The 20,658-nt window shown below is 39.1% G+C and overlaps 1 protein-coding gene across 1 annotated transcript in view; it reads right to left on the bottom strand.

The window, feature by feature from the left end:
- The window catches only part of LOC106948015 (rho guanine nucleotide exchange factor 18), a 50,506-nt gene that overhangs the window by 6,318 nt on the left and 23,530 nt on the right, over window positions 1-20,658 (bottom strand). Inside the window, exons 11-29 of the mRNA XM_015033432.1 lie at window positions 17,117-17,184; window positions 15,770-15,815; window positions 14,336-14,543; window positions 12,979-13,085; window positions 12,251-12,391; window positions 11,404-11,654; window positions 10,462-10,587; window positions 10,239-10,356; window positions 9,886-10,140; window positions 9,716-9,792; window positions 9,309-9,487; window positions 9,135-9,208; window positions 8,544-8,729; window positions 8,258-8,404; window positions 8,019-8,113; window positions 7,083-7,151; window positions 6,843-6,890; window positions 5,767-6,048; window positions 5,496-5,645 (exon numbers count right to left, since the gene is read on the bottom strand). Coding sequence (XP_014888918.1) covers window positions 5,496-5,645; window positions 5,767-6,048; window positions 6,843-6,890; window positions 7,083-7,151; window positions 8,019-8,113; window positions 8,258-8,404; window positions 8,544-8,729; window positions 9,135-9,208; window positions 9,309-9,487; window positions 9,716-9,792; window positions 9,886-10,140; window positions 10,239-10,356; window positions 10,462-10,587; window positions 11,404-11,654; window positions 12,251-12,391; window positions 12,979-13,085; window positions 14,336-14,543; window positions 15,770-15,815; window positions 17,117-17,184 — 2,627 coding nt within the window. The remainder of the gene's footprint in view (window positions 1-5,495; window positions 5,646-5,766; window positions 6,049-6,842; window positions 6,891-7,082; window positions 7,152-8,018; window positions 8,114-8,257; window positions 8,405-8,543; window positions 8,730-9,134; window positions 9,209-9,308; window positions 9,488-9,715; window positions 9,793-9,885; window positions 10,141-10,238; window positions 10,357-10,461; window positions 10,588-11,403; window positions 11,655-12,250; window positions 12,392-12,978; window positions 13,086-14,335; window positions 14,544-15,769; window positions 15,816-17,116; window positions 17,185-20,658) is intronic.

Here is a 20,658-nt window from a genome sequence, read left to right as displayed (position 1 = left end):
TATGATGGTGCCTTGCAAGGTGTGTCAAGGGGAAGGAGGTCTAAGCCAAGTAGCTTGAAGACCCAGCAAACCAGCATCCACCCAAGGGTTTTAAAGCTCTCCGTGGCAAGACTGTTCTCACCAGCATTTGTGTTCTGTAGCACACAGCTGTCAGAATTTACTTGAATGAGTCGTTTTAGGGCGTCTTTTCACTTTAAATCTAAATAAGCTGCTGCTGGCCACGCAACTGACAATGGCTGTAAACAGATGAGCAATTATATACATCTTTGAAAAGGAGAAGTGGAGCCTACCACACAACCAACAGGAATGCAGCAAGTATTATGAAATTATTGTTATAAAAAGGACTTCTGAATGTGATCTGTCTCTACAGAGTTGATTTAGCTTTCTAGGGATGGGGATTCTGCTGGGGGCGCGTCGCCATGATCAGGGAAGCACTAGCTTAGGTTTAAATGGGGAATCTCTCCACCTGCTCTGCTCGGTGCGGCCTCCACCTGGAACATGACTGATGATCTTAAACACTATGCTTCCTCCAGCTGTAACTGGAATAACTCGAGAAAAACAGAAGCCTTTGTGTGGGAAAAGTATCCTTCATCCCTTCCCTGACGCTGCCCTCCTCTTTTCCCTCCATCATTTTCCCTTCTTTCAGCACTCACTCATCATGACACACAGATGTTTGACTGTTCCTAGAACAAGGCAAACAGCTTTAATGACAAACGGATATTCATGTAAGAGGCCACATGGCACAAGGAGTTCTGACTGACAGCTCGTGAACGGGACTGAACGCCTGATGATGGCAGGTTTGGACTGGCTAATTACACAGCGCCTCATCCTGAAGGCTTCATGGATTCTCATAAATCAAGCACATCCATACCGACAATGCACAATATATTTTCTTGTGGAAACTTAACACCTGAAACAATCTTGGATCTACTTCCACACAAGCTCCAGACCTAAATCTTACCCAAACTTGATTGTAAGACGTAGAGTGTGCGCACATAAGAGTTTGAAACTCTGGCTAAAAAGTTTTTTTCCAGAGGAAACGAGAAAAAAAAATAAATCTTTTTTTCCCCCGATCCAACAAAAACAAAATTACCAAACATTTGAACCCTGCAACAGAGCAACAATGACTGAGGTTGACCAATTTTGCAAACAAAAATAAGCAAATAATTAAGTCTGTGGAATGGTAAAAAAAAAAAAAATGGTAAAAACCTCAAATACTTGCAGCTGTAATAGCAGTGACAGAGGGATCTGCATGTAATAACTCTGTTAGGGTTGAAAACAAATGTAAAACACACTTTTTCGACTTTGATTTGTAAAAAAAAAAAAGAATGAACAGCATTTTCCATCTACTTCACAATTATGCACTATTCTTTAACGACTATAATAGTTATTGGAGCTTTATAGCGTTTTATCTGTTGCTGTTTAAATGTCGGCTCATATTACCGTTTTCCTCATAAGCTTCTGCCTTTTGCCAGCTCCCAGATGAAAATCTGTCCCGTCTGGTAAAATAAAGGCTGAATAAAATAAAACATCTGTAAATATTATACTTTGTCTAATCTAAATTCTCAACATAATGAAGTTTGTTTCTGTACCGTAGCACTATATAAAACATACGATATGAATCCTTAGGCATGGCTCTTATTTGTTGAAAGAATGAATTATACTATAAACAAAAAGCACAGCTAACAGATGGGATGTGCACACAGACAGCTTCATAAAGCCGTGTGCTTTCTCCTTGTTCGTCAAGAGAAAGTGACTCACAGGCATCTGTGTTTGTTTACAAGGCGAGGGCGGCCATAAGCACCGACTCAGGGCACTGAATTGTAACTACGTCTGCAGACGGAGGTTACAGATGGAGGGGGATCGTTTACCTTTGTTCAGGGCACAAATGTGAGTCAACATCTTATGAGACGCTTTGGCAGATTTTTGTGCTCCCACAATTTCAGCAGTTTTGTCTAAAGGCATCTTAAATGTGAGCGTTATACTTGACAAATTGTTTGGTCTATTAGTAATCAGCCTAGTTTCTTCCTTTAGTAAGTTTACGTCAATATCATTTCTCTAGACATTGAAAAGTTCAATAAATCTTAATAATGTATAATTTTATTACTTTACATTCACATAATTCCTCTATAATTAGACGTGTAAAGAACCTAATCGAGATCAAACGAGATATAGGCTGAAGGTGAAATTCTTTAGAAAAACTGACGAGCAACAACTAGCAGAGTTATTTCTCAAACATGTTGAGTAACGCGTGTGGAAAAGAAATCCTTCCCCCTTTTTTTTTTTTTTTAAACAAGGTCTAATTATAGCTCTAGGTTTGCTGATGAGACTTAATTTTGGGTGGGGGATATTAAATGTCAAATGATATCAGATTGGCGAAGAGCCTGGAAGAGATCCTGTGGTTCCAGCTAATGAAAAGCTGGTTTGATGTCGTTTGAAGCAGGAGGAGGAAAAGCCACGTCCAAATCTCCCAGAAGCACAGCCAAGAAATGTCCCAGAGCACAGCAAAAAGTACAGAACCACATCCGAGACATGTGCAACAAAACACACGACGGTACGAAAGTAAATGTTACGTGCAGGACGTTGGGGGGGTTACAGTTTAGGTATCAATGCATTTTAGAAAGCACATTTAGAGCTGCTGCTTTAGCAAAAGCCAGATAAAAGCATAAAAATCTGATGAGATATGTAGTTCATCAAATTTCAGAAACGTTTTATTTAAATCAAAGTTGCAACCTTTTCAGATAGTTTCGGAGAAATACAAACAGATGCCACTCTAGTTAAGGTTCGTAGTTCTCACCGATATATTTCTGACAATAAAAATGCCTTCAGATTACACTTGTTGTGAATTAGCACTACGTAAATAAATAGTCCTGAACTAAAAAGATTTGAAAAAAAAAAAACAAACAAACACAACAACCATTATACAACGTGGCAGATAAAAAAACCAAAACAATGCTGAATGCTAAAATGAGCCTAAAACTGCAGTCAACACCAAAAGAAAAGGCTTTTATCAGAATCGCTGATAAAAGAGTTTATACAAATAAAATGTTTAAACTCAGACGGCTCATGGGGACTCATTTGGGCGGAGGGTCCTATGCGTACATAACTTTCAAACTATAAAAGTGTGGTGAATAGGAAAGTGGTCATTTTTTACCTTCATACAAGTCCTGATCGAATTGTTCTATGATGATTTGAGATTCTTTAACATACAATTTTTCAATTTGTGAAACTGATATTTCTAAAAAAGAAAGTGTTATTTTTCTTTCTCATTAACACAGAGAAAGAAAAATAACACTTTCTCTGCTCGTCTTGTCTTTTGGGTTGAATTTATGGCACCAAGCCTTCTTGGTACACAACTTGGTTATGACTGGTCACTGCCAACTCCCTTTGCTGTTTTGTCTTATGTGTAAGAATTATTTTGAGTAAACAGATTGTCAAATGACTCTTGATGACAGAAACACGTGGGAGTCGGGATGTGACGCCGCCTCTGATGTCACTGCTCTCTTTGTTTTGGTCTGGACCGTTTCTGCGTTTGATGAAGAGATAAAACGCAACTAGAAGCTGAGAACAAATGAACTGAGCGATGACTAAGTGATACAAGAATCTGAGCTGAACACTCAAAGTTTTCATTGGGCAAATTTACTATGACTTCTTGACAGAGCTGTGAGCAGCAGGCGTGAAATTACAGTGGATCATCCTGAAAACTGCTCTCCCATGAAACGGACAAACAACGACCCACATTGTTCTGTCAGAAGAGCAGATGCTTAGAAGAAACCATCAGGGGGAAAGAAGGCAGAGGGATGTAAAGAAAGACTACTCTCTACATTTTCCCCATCTAAACCACACCTTAAGGAAAATGAAATCGATGCATTGATATTGATGCCGATGTAAGCAGACACCATTTTGGCCAAAACTGTTCAAGAGGAGTGAAGAGAAGATGGGAAAATGTCCCCACTCTGGACTTCACTGCTGGCTGAAGTGTTGAAAAACACTTCCTGACTCTTCCGTTTAAGAAAAACGGATCAACATTCTCAAAATTTCTGGTGATAACAGAAGAGGGAGATGAATTTCATCAACCCACAAGCGAAGGAAGATTATACTATTTATTTCTGCAACTGACCTGCAGGGGGCAGAAGCGTCCCTGAGACGCTGCCATCCATCTCTGATGTAACTCACTCAGGGGGGGGTTCAGCTCTGCTTCAGACCACCAGCAGAGACCTGAGCCCAGCCCGGTACGCTGCTACAGCACCACACATAAAGAATTGTGACGTCCAAAGCAAAGTGCTAATTTTATGAAACAGAACAACAATTGTTCCTGTAGGTTTTGTTTGCATGTAAATAACAGGAGTTAAAAGGAAAACATATTATAAGCAGAACCATCAACAAGTCATGTCAGAATCGACGAGAGGGAAAGCTAGCGTTAGCCCACCGGCTCAGCAAAGAACCTCAGAAGAAAGAAAATACTGTTTACCAAAAACATTTAGTACTAACAGCACTTTAGAAATAATAATGCTTTGAATGATTTAGGTGAAGTGTTGCAAGTCTGTTATGGCAGCTTTCTAAATCCAAGTGTTGGACTGAAGGCTGTCTTGAAACTCTACAAGACGAATATCAATTGTTGATAAAAAAATAAAAAATAAAAACAAAATAGAAAGTCACCCCGATCATTATCAGCAATACTGCTTCGTTATCAAATTTTTCATTTATATTTTAGCAAATGATCATCTTTGGATCGTTTACTTTCTGAATTAATCTGGTACACTGTTCTTCTAATTACATGTTACATGTCTTTGTAATTAGAGAGAGGTACATTTTAAAGTCTTATTTAACCACATGATTACAAACACGTGGTGAAAAAACTGATAACACAAAAATAAGCAAACATTTTTTTATAACTTCATGGGGCCCCTAAAATGCATCTGCATTCATGAGTCCTGAACATTTTTTAATTACATAGTCAATTATTTGCACTTATCCAGATTTATAAAGTGAAATTTATAAATGTGAAAGTGAATGGAGACAAAAAGATGATGCGCTTAATCCTTCAGAGCCTTTTACCTGATATTCTGTAGGAAATAATAAGTACAATTAGAAACACTAACTTTGCTAATTGATAATGTAGGATGCTAGAAATAGTTGAAAACTTCTGACTTTGTGGCTTTTTTGCTTAAATTATTAAAACCTCTTTCCTTCAGCGACTGCTGTCTCTTATTCTCTCTCTCCCACAGTGAGAAGCTGAATCTGCTCCGAATAATTAATGACCACCTACAGCTGGATTTTGATACATGAAGTAAGCCAACTCCTTCAAAGTAAAGGGCCAACATTTCTTCTAACAACTTTCTTTCTGCATCATTTAAAACAACCCAATTCACTTTGTGCTCTAAGAGTATGAGTGCTTGTTAAATTGTCTATTTTTTCAATATGAGTATTTACATCCTTTCTGACATGTTGATATCGTCTACATGATATTAGAGTTACCATTACAGGCTTCTCACCTCAATTGTTTTCCTCTTCATCTTCTTCTGGGACTCCAGTCGCTCCTTTTCCTTTTCCACAGCTCTAGTGGACTCCCGCAGTCTCTCCAAGTCCTTCTGATACGTCTCTCTCTGCCTGTCCAATTCCTCCTGCTCCTTAGCCAGTTGCTCCTGTATTTGACAAAAACACACATTGTATAACGCTCTTTACAGCCAACCCTCATCCCTCATCATGCGTTAAATCCCATTTAAATCTGCTCAGTATCTTTAAGGCAGCGTGTTGAACTTGTACCTCTAGTTTTCTGCACTCCTCCTCTCTCTGTCGGAGCCGGGCCTCGGTCGCCTCCACTTGCTGCCGGTGCCGCTCCCGTTCTTTCTCCCAGCGCTGCTGCTCCTGCCTGTGCTGAGACTGAAGCTTGTTCAGGTAGGCCAGCTCCTCTCTCTGCAGGGCTAAAGTCCGCTGTTTCTCCTGCTCCAGGAGCCCGTTTCCTTTGTTGCGCCCAGGCAGGGACACCCGCTCTGTTAGCAAGGCCTTCTGCAGCTCAATCTGACTGTCCTGCTGCGATACGATGGCCTGAGGACGACAGGGAGGTGCAAGATTAATAGAAAAGGTGAATATTTCCCTCTAAGAATGCAGAATTTATGTCTACAGGAATCAAATGGTAATTAAAAAGCATCACCAGCAGTGCACAGCTACCAAGGTCATCAAAATGCAGTGTTGACGGTAATGCAACAGATTGTTTGATCCATTTGATTTTTCATTTAATCTCTTAAGCTTATATTAAATAATATTAGAAATGCATAAGAAAATGCAAACACATGAACGATTTTGTCTAAAATGCAATAATACAAAATTGTTTGTTTTTGCTAAATGCAACACAAATTAAAGATTTATTTTTAAAAGTTTACAAAAGTATACAATGTAAAATATTTTCTTCATATTTTGAAGAAATGGCTTTAAGATGCATGTAAAAATTAAGATCCGTCTTTTTATGTTACTACTGGAGAAATGGTTTGTCCCTCCTTTAAGTGTTTGAGGTATTACTCCAACATACATCCGTAGATTTGCTTCAAAATAACCAAACTGAGGCTTAAAGGGATATAATGTCATTATTTCCAAAATTGCTTAAAAAGATACAAAGTTATATGTCTAAATTTAAAGCAGAAAATCTATTCTAGCATTTAGTCAATGGAAATCGTTTTGGTAATCATAATGGAGCTGATACAGGAAAATATTAGCCGGACGCAGCAGGAAAACAAAGGCTGTGTCTTTTTACAGGGTATATAAATATCTGATTTCAACTGAACTATATTTTTTATTAAGAGTTGGACAAATTTGAGAGTCAGAGTGTGTAGAGAGAATATTACCTGCAGGCTATAAAGTCTCTGGGAGAGCATCAACACTTTGTCAAAGAACTAAAATGGATAAAACAAACAAACACACACACACACACACATACAAAAAGAAAGTTATAAAACAAAACTAATTTCACCAAAATGCTCTCACAATTTTCTGGTTTTATAAATTATTTTATCATATGAAGACATTGTTCAAATAAGAAATAAGAAAAATAAAACTCCAGCAGTTCAGATTTACAAAAAGGTCACCTCAGCTTCGGGGAAAGAGTCGGACCAGATCCGGTTCCATCTCGGAGGAGAGGAGCAGCTCTGATCCACCTGACACACGAAGTGAAGCACAAAGAGATCACAAGTCAGTGATGGTAGAAAAGGACATTAAAAAAAAAAAAAAAAGGCCAGATGCTGTGAAAAGCATTTTTTTATTTTCTAAAAAACCAAAAAGACTCATTGCAAAAAAGACTCATTGCAAAAAAATCTAATAAGGCGTTCTTCATGTTATGATTTAAACCGTTTAATTTGGTCGTAATAATGGGTTCACGAGTTCCAGCCATAACCATCTGTTGTGTCGGCGCTTGAATGCAGTGGAATTAAATATGAAAGCAGAAGTAGTGTTTACATTCTGTGGTTTAAATCATTCATTCAGGTTCATACGAGTTAGACGGGCAATGACCTGAACTCCTGCTGAATTATGGAAGGAGGAACAACACCTACGATTCTTTATTTATGATAAAAATCTTAGATTTGAGCTTGAAGTTGTGTAAGAGAGATGATCCCCTTCAGCGCTCCTAATAATGATTGTAGCAGTGTTGATGTTCAGGTTAAATCGTAACTAAAAAGGCAACACTATTTAGTGGAGTGGAGTTCAGATCAAATATTTGTCTGGATTATTTCCATCTCTGTTGGTTTGGCTTTTGTTCCACAAACAGAGCTCCAGTCACCAACACGTGGCTATATTTAGGCTGGCTGATAGTTCTCAAGGACCAGGATTAACCGAATGTTCCCAGGATGATGTTGATCAAGATTTTATCTATTCATAAAAAAACACAGAGAGACTTGCAATATACAATATTCCAGAAAATACAAGAAAAAGAAAACTTTCCAGATGATTTGGTTTGCATTTCTTATTGGAAATAAGACTGATGCATCTCAAAACACCTTGTGTGTGTGAACTTGTTTCGCCCCTACCGTCTGTTCCAGGGTGTGGCTTCCACAGAGGCCTTTGAGCTGAGGGTCGGAGCTGGCTCTTTGGCTCCTGTCTCTGTTCCCAGAGAAGCTGCCGTCTGGCACAGACACAAGCACATGACGATACGCGGCGATGGAAACATTTATCTGATAGCTACACAGATTCTGCGTGTGTATATACATTGCAAGTGATTTCTTTTAGAAATAAAATTTGATTAGAGTGAAGGCAGTCTTGGACTCACTCTTAGAGAGGATGACGGGACTGCTGTCATAGCCTCCGAATGTCCCCGCTCTCCTGGGCAGAACCCCAGAACCGCTCCCGTCCTCCGCCCGTGTTTCCTGAGCCTCTTCCCTCACGCCAGCCTGCAACAAGTTCTGCAGGTTCTCCACTAAAGTTTAACAGTAAATAAGAAAATAAAGAACCTGAGATATGCGATGACATAAACGTAAAAGCAAGTGTGAACAAAATAGTGCTTCACAAGAGAAAGTTTTTCTGATCGTTATCCACCATGTGCAGCATCATCCTACCTTCAGTGATGGCTCCTTTGAGCAGCACCTCCCCCTGCTGGTGGTCCGAGGCGTCGCCCCGGAGCAGCAGCCTTGAGCGAGAAGCCGTGTCCTCCAGACCGGCCACGGACTCCGCCATCTCTGCAAACAGCTGCAGTTTTTCGGTGAGAGCCTGAGCGATCACCGCGTCCTTCTGGCTCAGGCGCTCTAAAGGCCAAAACGTGACACAGAATTAGAGTCATCAGGCAAAAAAAATGCTCTGCAACTTATTCAAAAGAGAAAAATATGAGCATTTGTAGAGCTGCTTGTGAAAATATTAATGTTGGAGGTGAATTCAGATAATTCTATCCACTTTCACATGAGAATATTTAGATTTTAAATGTTTTGTCTAATATTTCCATTTTTACTGGAACTTATTCCCACTGCATGACCTTCAAAAAATATTTTTTTTTTTATTGAAAAGCGGCATCAAAATGTAAAGTCTTTTCAGCAAAATGCATGCAAGTATAAACTGCTAAGATTCTCCATCAATAAACTAAACCGTCAATTGTTTCAATGTGGCACATCAGCACCTCCTAGTGGACATAAATGTAATTTGTGATCAGAAGTTACCTTGAAATTCTCGAAGCCTTGCAGCTTGAGCCTCCTCTTCCTCACTGAACAGCCTCTCCTCTGAGTCAGGGCAGCTAACCGAGCAAGGGACACAAAGACTGCTCAATAAAATTTCAGATAATTTTTTTTTTTACCACAACTGTGTTTGTAAGTCGCCTGTATAACTCCAGTTACCTCTCGACTGCTTGCCGTATGTATGTTATCCAAGAGTTTCGCTCCTCTTTGGAGGCGGCGTGGATCTCGTACATCTCTGGCTCGTTTGAGGAGGCGCAGATGAGAAACATGGCCTTCTCCTCATGGGCCACCTCCCTGACTATCAGCTTTTGGAGAGAAATCACTGAAGGCTTGTTATCCTGCAAGGATTTAAGACAAAGAGGGGGAAAAAAAGGCATATGAAGAAAACAGAAAAATAAATTTTACAAGCAAAATTTTGACCAGGTATTAACAGGTCAAAATCCACAAAAAATTGGTTTGAAATTATTAAAAGTCTATGAGAGCATCACGTTTATACTCATATTGGGTTTGTCAAAATTTTCTCTGGAACTATAACTGAGAAATGATAAAAAAAAAAAATCACTCACTACTGTAGCAAAGACATATCTCTGATCCTTCTCTTGAAGTAAAAGCAGCACATCTGACAGCAGTACAGCCAGGATATCTGAAAGTAAAGAAAGCAAGAACATCATCATGAGCAAGTAATGCATTGCTCATTTTCCATCTGCAATGATCATTTCGTAGAGGTGAATGTTACCTTTGAGTCTGCCAGAGGCAGCTTTCCAGCTGACGGTTCCCTCATGCAGCAGCCGCCTCCTGCCCTGACCCAGGTCCTCCCTACGAAACACCCGGCCATCCTTGATCTTTCCCTGCGTCTTCGGCTCCATCTTGCTGTGAATATCTCGGAGCCGAGACTCCTTCTCATGCAGGTTAACCAGGGTGTCCACCTCTTTGATGGTGTCTTTGATCAGACTCTGAGCCCGAGTCAGATCTTGGTGCTCCTCTGTGTTCGCTAGAGACAGAAAGACAGAGAATTTTACATGTAAACAACCACTATTGTTTAGTTAAGGTTCACTAGGATGGTAATTAGTATTCGTGTTGCAGCTGAACCTTCAGTGTTGTGAAGGATGCGCTCCACCAGGACCGGGTACTTGGTAATCCTCTGCGTTACCAGCAAAATACACTCCGTCACTCCTTGCCTCCGTACAATGGATAAGTTGCTGATTTTCTGTAAAAACAAACAAAACACAGAAACATTAACCTTTCACCATCCTACACAAGTAATCAAAAGTGAAATGAATCTAAAAGCAAATGCTACGATATCATAACTTACCCTTATGAGGTTCTGAAACCTTCTGTTGTTTTGCAGCATCTCTTTGTACAAGCCGACCGCTTCAGTGTGATGGCTGCAGAAATCTCCGTAGCAGTTCTTCATCCTCTCTCCTATTTCACCTGAGAACTGGAGAACAAACAGACTCATTGTCAGCAGCAGCAGCGCAATAATGCACACCTAAACAAAACTAGGGCTGCAGCTAACTATTATGTTAATAATCGATTATTCTAACAATTAGATTAAAAAAAATGGCACATTCTTTAGATTTTTCATTTCAACCAATTGAGCTTATATTATACAAAAATGTTGAAAAATGCAAATAAATTTAATCCCTTTTTCTAAATAATAAAACATTTTACTGCCTAAAATGTAATTGCATAGCAATGATGCATCTGCTGCTACAAGAATACGAAATAAATACTGAAATAATCTTTTTCTGCTTCAGTAGTGCAGTAGGGTGGATATGCTCGTTATTTTTTAAATTAACCATTTAATAAATAGGTAGAAAGAGGTGCTTAACATAATTGTATTAATTCTGTTATTAAGCTAAAACTGTCATAACTAAAACGATGATACTTGAGAAAGACTATATATTTAAAGACAAACAAGGTTTTTCATCTAAAATGCTATATTATATATATATGCATATTGTTTTTTCAGTAAATTGCCTTTTTCTGAGTCTGTAAACTTCAGTTAAGGATTATTTTACTACTAAATCAGTTGATTATTTCAATAAAAATAAAAAAATCAAGATTAATTGTTTCAGCTCCGAGGAAAGCCGATAAAACTGTGTCACATGCTGAACCTGCCTCACTCATGAGATTAAACATATTTGAGGAAATCTGCTGCAGTGAAGGGAGAATGCTACAGTAAGTACAGGATGACTGGAGTGGAGAAACGTTTTCACAGACCGCCGAGTGTCTCTGTGCATCCGGTCCATACCTGAGCGATCAAGATGTCTGCCACTCTATTGATGGTGTAGTTCCTGTCGCTGGGCGAGACGAGGTTTTCTCGCCGTCGCTCTCTGAGACACGACAGGAAATGTGTGTGAAGGTCGAGGAGGTTTTCCAGGCGAGGGAACAGGCAGTCCAGTCTGCCCGAGTCCATCTGCAGGTTCTCCTTCAGCTCTCGGATGTACACATGCAGCATTATCTTGAGCGTTCTCACATGGTGCATCTCCGTCTGCATTAGCTCTACAGAACAACGTCACATTGGTTCTGTTTAGTATGATGCATGATCTGCGAAGCATTGTGTTTCCATACAGGTTAATTTTTCTGAAGTTGGTGCCAATATAAACCAATACTTCTTGAAGAAAGTCGGGTTTTAGGAAGGAATACATGGGGAAATAATCTGTTGTGTTTTTGATGAGGGAATAACATTATAGCATGAAATGAAGCTCAGAAAGGTTTGATTTTGCATAATAACCTCCCTTTAACATAAGATCAGTTCATTTCAATACAATGGAACCCATTAACAAAATTGTGATTTTAGGTTTATAATAAAACAATGAACAAGACAAATTCATTTATAATTACTTCAGACTCTCAGGAGCAGTTTAATTAAGTCAAATTTAATCAATCATTACGTTATTACCTGAAGACAATCGCGGATTATAGGAGTCAGATTTTGACAAGGGGGGGGAAAAGACAAACAAATATCTGGTTTTTGTTAACTCAGTGTGCTGCTTTTATAAGAAAAGCTCCTCTCAGTCGGCCATGTATAAGACTCATGCTTTTACTAATGGCCAAGCATTTACCAGTATTAAAGTTCGAAGCGAGCCCACACCTACCATAAATAACATCCTGCCTCTTCGCCACATCTTTTGAATGTTTCTTCAGATAATGCTGATCGACTGCGAGGCTCCAGGAGTCGGCCTCCAAGTCCTGAGCATCAGACTCCAGGTCGGCCCGCACTGCTGCATAGTGAGCTTCTGAAGAGAAAGGGCCGAAATGATGCAACGTGTTATGGATTGTGTTCTTCAACAAGGTAAAGCAAAGGATAAATGGAAGAATTTATTTGTATTATTTTAAATGACTAATGTGACCCAGTTACTCCTCACAGAATGTGGATTTTTACAGTCTTTCCAACATTATTGCATGAGCAACATAGGAACCAGACGGTGAATCTGCCTTACAAACTGATAAATCTTCAGGAACGCACTCAATTTGGGGGGAAAAAGGCGGCTGATGAGCATCCAGCTCTTCAGTGTTAAGAGTAAATCCAATAAAACTGAACGCTGGAACAAACATGGAGCTCCAGTCTCCAGTTAGTCTGATGTCTCCCACACAGTTCAGTTTAATGAGGCTAAAGTCATGACTCAGCCAAACATCCTCCACACGCTCTCTTCATGAAAACTCCCTGAAGACAAACAGTTGCAAAGATTTCACAGTCTGGAAAGGGCAGTCTGGTCAGTAAAAGCCGCAACGCAGCCCTGATGATTTGGTTCAAAGTAAATGAAGCTAAAGTGAGGAGCGGATGAATTTAAACTTCAGCTCCGCTTTGGAAACGTCTGCTCACCTTCTACGATGATGGGCTCGGCGATGGAAGGTGCGAGAGAAACGGCGTCGTCGTTGCAGCGTTTAGAGCGCAGAGAGTCTATCTCATCCATGTCCCCGGGGAGGGATCTGAGAGAAAACAGCCAAATTTACAGCTTCGATGCAACAAAATGTCTCCTGCCATTTATGTAATGTTTCCCAAGGTTAGAAGTTTATAAATCAATATCAAGTCAATCTACAAGAGCATGAAACAGCATATATGATTATTTTAAGAAGGAGTAAATAATCTATTCGACCAAAAATCAGCAACAGAACAATCCAAAAGCATAAACCTTATGTTTCATTTTTAAAACAATACAATGTACCAGGGCGGAAATGATTAACCGGATTAACTGATTGTTAAAATAATTATCAATTTTAGTAATCAATTAATTGTTAGCTCAAGAATAGACCCAAAAAGAACAACATCTTCTGAAAGAACAACACAGGGCAGTAATTAAACCCAAAAAATTCCCAATTATGAAACTTTTAGACCAAAAGATAAACAACAGATCAGTCCTACACTGCATTGATGTTAAGCCCGAGACTCAGCTTTTCACATGCTGATATTGGAAGTATTTTATTAAGCTGCAGATGCATCCTTTGCTATAAATGATCAAGAATACGCTAAAGGAATGCTACATTAACAACATGATTATTTTCTTAGTGAAAAGAGTAATTAAATTATTTCTTTATTTGTATGTTAATGAATTTCTTAAGGCTTAAGAGGTTAAACAAAAAATCTGAAGAATGTGCCTTTTTTATGGCATTAACCGTCAGGAATATTTAATTACTGAGATAATTATTAGCTGCAGTTGTCATATCATAGGAGGGTTTCTCTGCAACGCATCACCACAGGTTTTTATTCTTGGAGTATTATCAAACAAACCTTTTTAGGAGATCTTTGTGATTTCAGCAAATTATATCATATTAGCAGATGTTTCTAAATGTTCAGTGTTGATATTCATTTAAAAAGTCATTAAAACCATCCAAAAAATCTGTATGTGTGTGGGAAGCCAAAGCAGAGATATTTCTGACTTAATGCAACACACATTGCATTAAGACAGATGCTTGTATGGACTTAAGATTTTTTTTCTATTTTAGAAAGTAGCTTGCATCTAAATATCATGAAGGCACTGGAATCACAAGAATTTTAAAATCTTCTCCATTTAGATGAAGCAGATCTTCAAAACATTTGAAATTGCAATAATTTTACAGAAAATTTAGTTTGCAATTCCTGCATCTCTACTGAATGAAGAATCTTTCACACACAAACTTTTCATTTCATGAAAAAAAATCTTTACATCACCTAGAGAAATTATTGTTGTCATGGTACCCACCCGGAGCTGCTGTGGTGACGGAGGCTGGGGCCGACGCTGCAGGCGGGGGCTGCGGCGAAGCTGCTGCTGAGGCTGAGTGAAGGCTGAGTGCTGGCTCCAAACGAGCTAACGGTCATGCCTGGGACGCCGGGAAACCCTCGGTGGCCATCCGCAGCCTGAGCCGAATCTCTGCCTGCCTGATCTTTCTCCCTGTCCCGGTCTTTCAGCGCTGGGAAAGAGAGACGAGACACAGGTGATCGGAGAAAGTGAGACTGGATGGAGGAGGGACATGGGGACAAACGAGGAGAGGACAGTGAGAAAGGAGAAGATGACCAGCGAAGTGTCAAAGACGGCGACTTGTTCGAATCCTTCCCGAGTTGGCCCCAGTATTTTTTCAGCCAAGATCGAGGCAGGGATCGGTAGAACCGGCAGGTGATCATGTCGCGGTGCATCAGAACCCGCACGCCTACACGTCCAGAAAGACCCCACGACGAGGCGGAGAAAGACGGGTAAGACGCCCTGGCGGTTTTGGAGGCACCTTTAGAGGCCCTCACTGTTTTTCCTGCTTCTTTGGCAACCGTAAGATCCATTACAAACGACTCTTAAATTTCAATTCCAGGTTGACGTCTTAGTAAGGGACATAAACAAAGATAATCAGGAGTTTGGATCAAAAAGCCGGTCTTATATAAACCAGCCCAGACTCCCCAGTGTCCCGGTTCCTGCAGTAACTTCTGGAAAGATGTGCGTCCTTTTTACGTTTCTAGGAAGTTCTGTTTCTGCGGTTCTCATCAATTCTCTGCGCATCGTGTTCCCGACCCCCTGCACAAGCCAGTGATTGGCCCGAGCGGGACATGTGGAGAAATCAGGTGTGGCTGACAGGACTCCAGCTGTTCAGAGGGGAATAACAACTGCTACAGGAGATTAACTAAAGCTTGTCGCTGCTGCAGCCCCTCATGTCTCCTGCGGGTTCAATCACATGCATTCACACTTGCTGACGGTGCAATAAGCAGCAGCGGCTGAGATCTCTGAGAACAGATGAGCTGATGTAACGGTTAATGTTTTGCTTTTTTTTTAATTGCCAAGCAGTGCAGGATGGATTAACGGGTGATCATAAATTAAAAATGACAAACAGAAGCATCAGTTTTTATTGCCAATTAGCGTTCTCCTGTGTTTATAGCTAAATATGTCTAAATAAAGATGAAAAGAGAAACAGCTGCACCACACGACTCTTTTTAATAGCTAATCATCACTTTTATCTCCCAGCCGTGGGAGACCGAGCTGCCCACTCCACACTCAGTGGGTCCGCAGAAACACACACCACAAAGCTGGATCCTTAATTGGCCGTTCTTAGAACTTAACCCTCCCATCATTCATCAAAGCTTCTGTCACAGTTAAAGACATACTGTGATCCACGACAATCTGAGCGCCTCACCAGTAATTAAATATTCTGCTTACCAAGACTAGGAGATGCTGACCCGCTGCCCCTCGAGTGGAGATCTCTCTGTGTGAAGAAAATTAGGACAGTCACATGATTTGATACCAGAATCTAATCTTTGTAAGGATGTAGCAATATGAAAATTTGGGCTGGTATCAATATTCTGTATTTATTAAATATATTTCCCTACACTGTCACCATAACAGATTTTTGCTGGACGATGAAGTTGTTGCAGAAATTATCGCGATAAATGATAATATTGATGTTTGGAGAACATTTTCAAGTAATATACTGATAATGACATAATAACGCAAGTTCGACTAATAAACTTTGATTTTTCACAAAACACTCCACACTGCAACTGGAAGACACTTTAAATATTCAAAATAAAAAAACATCACAAACAATAAATAAAGAAATCAGAGGGTTTTTGTTGAGCAAATTCAAATCACAGTTTTTCAGCTCTGCACCAGATGATTTTTATTTCCTCTTTAAGAATGCTAAACTTCGAAATACACATTTGTAACATTTCCATAAACTGGCACCACTGATTGTACAGTAGAACAAAACAATGTATGCAAAGTTTCAGAGATGTACTACTGCTGCAGATAAAAAAAAATACGGTAAAATCTTCTGGGTTACAGGTGAGATGCGTCTCTGTAATGCTTTCTAACTAAAAAAAAGAGTTAGGGTCACCATGATGCTAAGATTTTAAACTCGATACCACAACTATGAAAAACACTCAATACTCAACAGTAAACAGTAGATAAGTGTTAATAATCCTTTGTGGAGGCATGCACACTGGAAATGGACAATGGATTTCATTAAGATGTAAGCATGGACCCGCCCCATTCAAAGGTTTGTTTTTATAATCTACAGAGGCGTGGTAAGATTTGCCCGCTTCCTGATTTCCTTTTGTTGTTTGTTTGCTTGTTTGCATGGTTGTCACACTTCAGTGTTTCGGAACATCAAACCAATTTAAATATTAAAACAAATTTCAGTTTTTAAATGAAGATGTTATTATTATATAAATAAATCCAAACCTACATGGCTGTAGGTGTCTAAACCTAGTAACTGGTTGGGCCGCAGTAAGCAGCAATTCAACTGCAATCAAATGCGATAACCTGCAAAGAGTCTAAGGTTCAAATCAAGGATATCAACTAAGCAACAGCAAATAAAAAAATTATACCGTTTGCTTGACAATGCCATCAACATAAAATGGCAAAAAAAAAAAAAAAAAACTCATCTTTGAAGAATCTACACATTTCAAAACCCCAAAGTGTTTGTGCACATGTGGATATTAAGATACTAATGTGGCTAAAACCTTGGCCTGGATGCTCTTATCTGCTCTGAAGTGTAATGTTTACCTTATTCTTGCTGCTGGTGCACTCACCCAGCAGAGACTTGCAGCTCTTGTGAACGTTCACAGCACAATCTGAAAAACAGGACAAGAACTTGGAGTCAGCGTCTCATCAGTACAGCTGAGCAACGTGTGTACAGTACTAAAAAAGGGGAAGTGTCAAGGGTGATAGCATGAATGCAGACAGAAAACGTGACACTACAAGCCAGGTTTTCCTAAAATGAATGCTCCAAAATACAGGAGGCGGCTAAAAGAATCAATAAATCCCTCTACAGTAAGTGGAGGAGGGTTTCTGCAGCTACAAAGCAACAGTTTGCCGCTTCATCATCGGTGTCATGCGAGAGAGCAGATCAGAAACACCCCGCTTTCCTGGAAACGGGTTTCTCTTTTCTGTTCTTGTATGGAGAGCAAACCGGGCCCTGTCAGGTTTAGCCGAAACAAGTGACTGCATGTGATTAGCAGAGACACAAATCTGAGATGTTGCTGAGCAAACGCAGAGGACAGTTAGTGTGTTGCTTTGTTCCTAATCAGAGACGAAACAGCTTGGAAACAAAACGTTTTCAGTGGCGGGGCCTGGACATTTAAGGCCAGCGAGATGAGGTAAACAAAACAAGCCGAGGCTGAGGGATGAGGCCTGCCAAACAAAATAGGCTATCGACATGCAAAGCAAGGATCCAGTCCGACCAGTTAAAACCTGGCAAATGCTGGCCAAAGACTCAGGTCCCAGAAACAGACAAAGCTGCTCCACTGGGAAACCAGTTTAAAACTAAAAGGCCTGTCAGTCAAACTGAATCAGAGAACAAAACAGGTCAAATTGCTGTTATTACTCAATAAAGTTATAACATGTTTTAGACAATGGCTTACAAATGATTTTCAGTTTCCAAATTAACAGCTATGATATTAAATAGTGATCCATTTCTACAATCATTAAAGAAGAACGCCAAGTCAAAACAGTTCAAAGGTGGAAAAAAGTATTTATATTACATCAGTTCTCAACTCTGCTTCAGACATTTTCCACTTCACACACGACACGATAGAGATGAGACAAAGCTTGAATCGTAGCTTCCTGACTAAGGGAGCAGAAGTTACAGCAGCAACTGCAGGAAAACCAGCTGTGACCGTTTCCACAGCCGGGTTCCCGTCTGTGTGCTAGAACGAAAAAAAAAAAAAAAAAAAAACAACCAAAAAGACTTTTCAGTAGAAATATGAAGCAACCAACGATCATTTCTGTCTGCAAAGAAATTTTGGACAGCGGTCAGATTTTTACGGTCAGTGGACCGACTAGAACTAAACGCTACTAGGAGCAAGTCGGGGCAATCCCAAGACTCTTCGATGTGGAACTTCTTACTGTGGGAAGAAGCTTCTCAAAGTGTCAATGAAGTGTATAAACATGAAATTATAGGAAGCACAAAAGCTGTAGGAAGCTATTTAAAGGGAAACTGTGTTTAAACGTTGGTTTGTTTAAACAGGGTGCTAGATAATTACTGGTTTTAACATTTTTGTGGATATTTTGTATCTTTTGTTGTTTCCGAAAATAAGATGCTATCAACTTTAAATACGCTAATTGCCGATGCAGGACGCTTCAAAAAGTTTAAAATCTCAACTAGGTGGTGGTGGGAGATATGGACTTAAAGTTTTACCACAACATTTCGTAGTACTATTGTAATGAGAAAAGTGTCAATAAGAAGCAGTTATTTTTTTACTACACCCACTTGTAATATGATTCTTTAGGACACCGAAAGAAGCATATTTTCTTTTGATGAAAATACAATTTGTGATTTATGTCACTAAAATGCATACACTAACTGCATTTAATCATACTTTCAAATTCATTGAGCAGTGGAGAAAAAAAATAATAATCACGTCAATATGGACATTTTTAGTGTTTTTAAACATCACTAATTGGAATTTGTCATGACGACAATAAATCAATATTGTACCATGATAAGAAATTGATCACAATAAATGACAAACAATATGATACAAGCCCACGCCAACAGCTAGGCAATCATTACTGGGCCTTTGACAATATATTTAATTGTCCCTGTATTATTGTTTTGAGACTATTTCAATTAATGTATCAATAATTGAATAATGCAAGTTTATGCTCTCAGAAATCTTAATACTGGAACTGAAAGACATTTTAAATATTCCAAGATAATACAAAACAAAAAACAAGAAATAAAAACACACACACAACTGAAACTATAAGTAAAATGGATTATGACGTGTCTAAACAAAAAGCATTAATAATCAAAAATGGGAATTAGAGCTCGTTTTAATTGATCATGCAAGTGAGTGATTAATTGCGACAGGCCTAATCATTACTCTTTGTATTGGATTAGTAAAATTCTGTTTTAGAGCGACAGCTTTCTCACACAGACGTCGCCTCGGCTAAGACTACGTAACAAATTATAAATCATGAGAAAAAGTCAAGAAAGAAAATGCATTTTAATGCTGTTCTGAGGAATTAGAAGTGGCCAAAATCAACACTGGCAAGTCAGAAACTGACCCTTGAACTCCAATAATCAGTTCATCACGTTGAGGAATGTAGCTAAATACTCAAAGCATTGATCAAAGCACAATGACAATGCTAATATAAATGAATTAACTTCACAACCGTTGACAAAAATCCTTTGCTCTTCAATTATCAGTATGAAGTTGAACCTGCCACTAATAACTTAAACTTTACTTCATCACTTTTAGACAAAAACTGAAACACAAAGCTTTAGAGATTAGCAGAATAAAACAACTCAAAAAGACTCCCTAAAAAAACTCAGTAGAAACATACACGTCATAAAGATCCTAGATGTGTTAACTCATCTGTAAGCCAATGTAATAATTATTTAAATCATAACTTGCTAAAAAAAATAAATAAAAAAAAAAACATACCAGACCAGCTAAATGAGCAAAGCAATGTACACAGCTGTCACAGCAACTATTTTGTAACTTTAGAAAGAAAAAAAAATCATCAAGTTTCAGATTTTGTTTCAGTTAACATATCATGCTCAAAATGGGGTAGGAAGAAGTGAGAACTTATAAACTCCTACCCCTAAACACTTGAAACTTTAGAGTCCTACTGTCATTAAAAAAATTAAAAGTCACAAAATAAGGCAACAAAAATCAAGAAAAGTCTCTCCAACAGGCTGAATATATCAGACAAGAGACATGATGACATGTGACACAACCAAACTATTCTTAAATTAAAGATAACTAAGTTTTACTGAGCAGCAATGGTATGAAAGGAGAAGAGGGTGTAGCAGGTAGAAGGACAAAAAGCCACAGAATTGCTTCAACAAACGTCACTTCTCGTTGTTGAGGCAGTGGTGGTTCTCCTCAAACTGAGTTCAGATGCATTACGATGGAGCTAAAATGATAAGCAAACAGCAGCAGGAACACTGTGCTTCCGGTCCACTGATACCACAGAACATGTCGTCGTCGTCATCATGATGTTTGGAAAAACCCAAACAAATGCCTCACCACAGACTGCATGGAAGCTGTCTTGGCTCGGTGTGAAGACCAGATGATTTATCCTCAGCTGGACAAAGT

The sequence above is a fragment of the Poecilia latipinna genome, unplaced genomic scaffold, assembly GCF_001443285.1.
Source record: "Poecilia latipinna isolate Pla-1442-1.1 unplaced genomic scaffold, P_latipinna-1.0 Scaffold268, whole genome shotgun sequence".
Taxonomy (NCBI): Eukaryota; Metazoa; Chordata; class Actinopteri; order Cyprinodontiformes; family Poeciliidae; genus Poecilia; species Poecilia latipinna.
The sequence above is the reverse complement of the archived record's forward strand: the minus strand, read 5'-3'. Positions and strand labels throughout refer to the sequence as shown.